At 58.1% G+C, this 3,937-nt stretch overlaps 1 protein-coding gene across 3 annotated transcripts in view; it reads right to left on the reverse strand.

Annotated features, from left to right (window-relative positions):
- KLHDC8B (kelch domain containing 8B) overlaps nucleotides 1–3,935 on the reverse strand; it is a 5,921-nt gene extending 1,986 nt beyond the window's left edge. Inside the window, exons 1-5 of one of the 3 annotated variants that reach the window (XM_006170968.1) lie at nucleotides 3,900–3,935; nucleotides 2,750–3,251; nucleotides 1,261–1,425; nucleotides 231–455; nucleotides 28–129 (exon numbers count right to left, since the gene is read on the reverse strand). In XM_006170968.1, coding sequence (XP_006171030.1) covers nucleotides 28–129; nucleotides 231–455; nucleotides 1,261–1,425; nucleotides 2,750–3,125 — 868 coding nt within the window. In that variant the 5' untranslated portion in view covers nucleotides 3,126–3,251; nucleotides 3,900–3,935. Of the gene's footprint in view, nucleotides 1–27; nucleotides 130–230; nucleotides 456–1,260; nucleotides 1,426–2,749; nucleotides 3,252–3,377; nucleotides 3,848–3,899 lie in introns of those variants that run through there. The other 2 variants (XM_006170967.3, XM_027769313.1) reach the window with 2 other exon arrangements.
- Nucleotides 3,936–3,937: the final 2 nt, after the last annotated feature.

Raw genomic sequence — 3,937 nt, forward strand, 5'->3', positions numbered from 1 at the left:
CCTATTTGTAGTCCCACAAAGACTTACCGAGGCCCCCAATGACCACAATGTGTCCCCCAAGGGAGCCAGCCACAAAGTCGGCTCTCTTATCCCTCATGCGCAGGCTGCGAGGCAGCTTGGTCCAGGACCCTGCAGGAAAGGGGAAGTTGGATCTAGCTACACACTCTCTATTCCCCCCACCCTGCATGTCACAGAGAGTGGGAAGCCCGCCCAGGGCAGCCACTGCTCACCATGCTCCAGGTCAAACATTTCCACAGTGTTGACAAAGTGTGGGCGGGAGTAGAAATTGTGGGGCCCAGGCTGTTGCAAGCCACCCAAGCTAAAGACGTTGCCTTCGGCCATGGCACAGCCAGCGAAGGCCCGGCGGCTGGGCAGGCTTGGGTGCCGGGTCCAGGTACGGGCATCCAAGTCAAAGGCTTCAAAAGCAGTCACAGGGAGCTTGCCCTGGCGACCCCCTGTCAATAGAATTGTTGGGGTGCTTTGGAGGGAGCCCAGGGGCTTGGCAAGCTCCTCGCCAGGTTGCAGATCTGCCTGACTCAGCCTCCCACACCCAGCTGTCTACACATCTGCGTGGACCATCCATCCCATAGACCCTCTTCCCTGGGGTTTCATTTTCCAGCCCCAGTAAAGCCACCAGATTTCAGAGCCTTGGAGCAGGCCTGCATTACCCCAATAAAATTTTGTCCTACCATCCTGGACTCAGACTGATCCCTATGGAGATGGAAACGTTCAGACTCTGAGCTCCTTTCCACATTCCCCAGGCCCTTACCCAGGACATAGATCTTGTTCCCGTGCAGGAAGGTGGAGGCCCCATAGCAAGGTGTGGGCATGGAGGGGAGCGAAAGCCAGCAGTCCCGGCGGGGCTCATACACCCGTACCTGGGCCTGGGGAGCCGTGTCAGGACCCATTCCTCCCAGAGCATACACCATACCATCTGCACAGAAAAGAGTCGTTGGGACCAGCAGTTAGCATAATGACTATGTCGCTGAACTACCATGTAGTCGACCTCGGTTCACGTCCCAGACCCAGTGGCTTAAACTCAACGCCAGGCGCGTGTGCGTGCATGCGTGCGTGCATGCGTGCCCAAGATCCCAAGAGGAGAATGGAGGAGAAGGGATTGCAGTGGCCATCCCCCCAGGGGGTGATTTCTCGCTTTCTGTCTCTCTCTGTCCTGGTGAGCGCACGCACCATATAGCAAAAACCTCTCCAAAAAAAAAAAGAAAGAAACTGAGCTCCTTTCCACATTCCCCAGGCCCTTACCCAGGACATAGATCTTGTTCCCGTGCAGGAAGGTGGAGGCCCCATAGCAAGGTGTGGGCATGGAGGGGAGCGAAAGCCAGCAGTCCCGGCGGGGCTCATACACCCGTACCTGGGCCTGGGGAGCCGTGTCAGGACCCATTCCTCCCAGAGCATACACCATACCATCTGCACAGAAAAGAGTCGTTGGGACCAGCAGTTAGCATAATGACTATGTCGCTGAACTACCATGTAGTCGACCTCGGTTCACGTCCCAGACCCAGTGGCTTAAACTCAACGCCAGGCGCGTGTGCGTGCATGCGTGCGTGCATGCGTGCCCAAGATCCCAAGAGGAGAATGGAGGAGAAGGGATTGCAGTGGCCATCCCCCCAGGGGGTGATTTCTCGCTTTCTGTCTCTCTCTGTCCTGGTGAGCGCACGCACCATATAGCAAAAACCTCTCCAAAAAAAAAAGAAAGAAAGAAAAGAAAAGAGTAGTTCAGATTGTTCAGATTTCACCCCAGCTGGCCACGCCATCCCCAGCCTGACAACTGCCCTGGTCAGGCCTGGGGGTGGCAACCCTCCCCAGCAGCAGAAACTCTACTGCCTGCCTGGAGTGGGGGCTGGGAGAGCTGGAATTCCCGCTCTGGCCAGGGCCCCTCCTAAAGAAGAGCAGGAGACAGCCGATCTAATTATAATCTGTCTCCGTTTCCCTGGAGACGCTATGGCAACCAAGTCTGGCATCCAAGCAGGGCTGGCCTGGACCAGTGGTCAGACCTGGAGGACACAAGGTGGGGGATCCCCCAAGGAAAGGATAGGAGCTGCCTTAAGCCAGGGGTAGGGGCAAAATGGGAATATGCTCAGTATGAAGCTTGTGTGGGGAGGGGGCTCTTAGAGATCAGATGGGGGTGGGGCTGGGAGAGAGGGTTGGCCCTGCGTGGTAGAGGTGCTAGTCACAGCCTTCGCCCTGGGAGCGCTGCCAGCACCTGTGCACCATGCCCCTTCACTGCAGTAGGTTCTTGCCCTGTTAGGTTCTCAGGGTCAGCTAGGGGCACATCTGGGGTGGTGAGCAATCCAACAGGGGCTTCCATGGCAACTGTCCCCAGGTTGGCTTGGCCTCTGTCCACATCAGGTTCCTGGTATGTGTGTGCAGGGAGAAGCTAAGCACTTGCCAGGCTCTGAGCCAAGACCCTGCCCCCCTTCCCCCACCACAAGCTATTTATAACCATAGGAATCATTAGGCCATCCCCACCGTCTCAAAAATGAGAAACAGGGCAGGGAGGTGGCTGGGCCTCCTATCATCCGGGGAGCCAGCCTGGGCTCTGCCCTCCAGCTCACAGCCCAAAAGGCTACTTCAAGGCCAGCTCAGAGTTAGGTCTGAGAGGGAGCAAGGCCATGTCCAGGGCTCTCAGCCCTGGTCTTAGCACTAGTGCAATGTCTGAGAGTAAGGGACCAAGCAGGAGAGAATGGAGGGTGTTGGACACCTGAGGAACTGTCTTTGGGAAGCCACTCACCTCTCTCCACAGTTGCAACTCCCATGGCTGCTTGAGGGAGGGTGGCCCGACGCTCCCAGCGGCCTTCATCAGCCAGGAAGGCCTCCACCGCAGCTACTGGGCTCTGGACCTCATCCACGCCACCCACCACCAGCACCTGCTTGCCCAGAACCACAGCAGCTGCACCAGCCCGGGCAGTGGGCAGAGGCGCCAGTGCCAGCCATTTATGTGAGGCCATATCCAGTGTTTCAGCAGTGTCCAGGGGCAGTCCAGCCCGACCGCAGCCCCCCAGCACCAGCAGGTGCCCATCCTGATGTGCCACGGTGCCATAGACCCGGCAAGTGGGCATGGGGGGGAATACCTGCCAAGTAAAGGCCTGGCCACCTCCTGCAGCCATGGTGTTCACTGCCAGTGGCAGGCCATGCTACCTGCTCAGACTGCAGATTTCACTGGGGGGCATTTCACCCTGGCTCTGCCAAGACTGCAAGGGGATGTCTGATCAGCCCAGGGACCTCGCCTTCACCTGGAGGAGAGAGGGAAAACAAAAGGTCAGGGCCATGGAGGACCAGATCCTCAGAAAACAGAGGAACAGCCTGTAGCTAAGGCAGGGCTGGCCCAAAACTGATGGGAAAGTCAGAGAAGGACCCACCTGTTCCAGCTAGCCTGACTGGAGGCTTTCCTGGGATGGAAAGGATGGCAGACCCCAGATATCCAGGCAGCTTCCTTGTTTCCTATCGGAGAGTCCCTCTCAGAGGGACGCTTCCTTCTTATCCCTGCCTTAACAGCTCAGTCAGTCTGGGTCTAGGTGGGAGGTAAGGTGGCTAGGGCAGGTCGTGCCATCCTGGCCCCCTTCCCTCACCAGTCCTCACCCTGGCTCTGCATGAGTGGGTTCTACTGCATCCTTCCCTTACTGGTTTCCAGCTGCCCTGGGCAGCCTGGGATCCCGCCATCATGTTCCCCCACCTGAGGCCAAGGGCCAGACTTCAAGGTATCCTTAACACAGGGCGCATCCATTCCCACCAGCCGAAGGCGGGGGTCTGGGTGTCTGGGACTAGGGGAGCTGGAAGCCAGGGTTCCACACTGGAACCCCACCCTCAGAGATTTGCCCATGGGTTAGGAGGTAGAGGCCGGACTCCCCCGTGTCCAGAAGGGTGGTGGTGGAAGCACAGACCTCCAGATGCCCAGAGTCCAGGGTGGTTCCAGCAGGAA

Source organism: Tupaia chinensis, unplaced genomic scaffold, assembly GCF_000334495.1.
Source record: "Tupaia chinensis unplaced genomic scaffold, TupChi_1.0 Scaffold149184_1, whole genome shotgun sequence".
NCBI classification, from domain to species: Eukaryota; Metazoa; Chordata; class Mammalia; order Scandentia; family Tupaiidae; genus Tupaia; species Tupaia belangeri.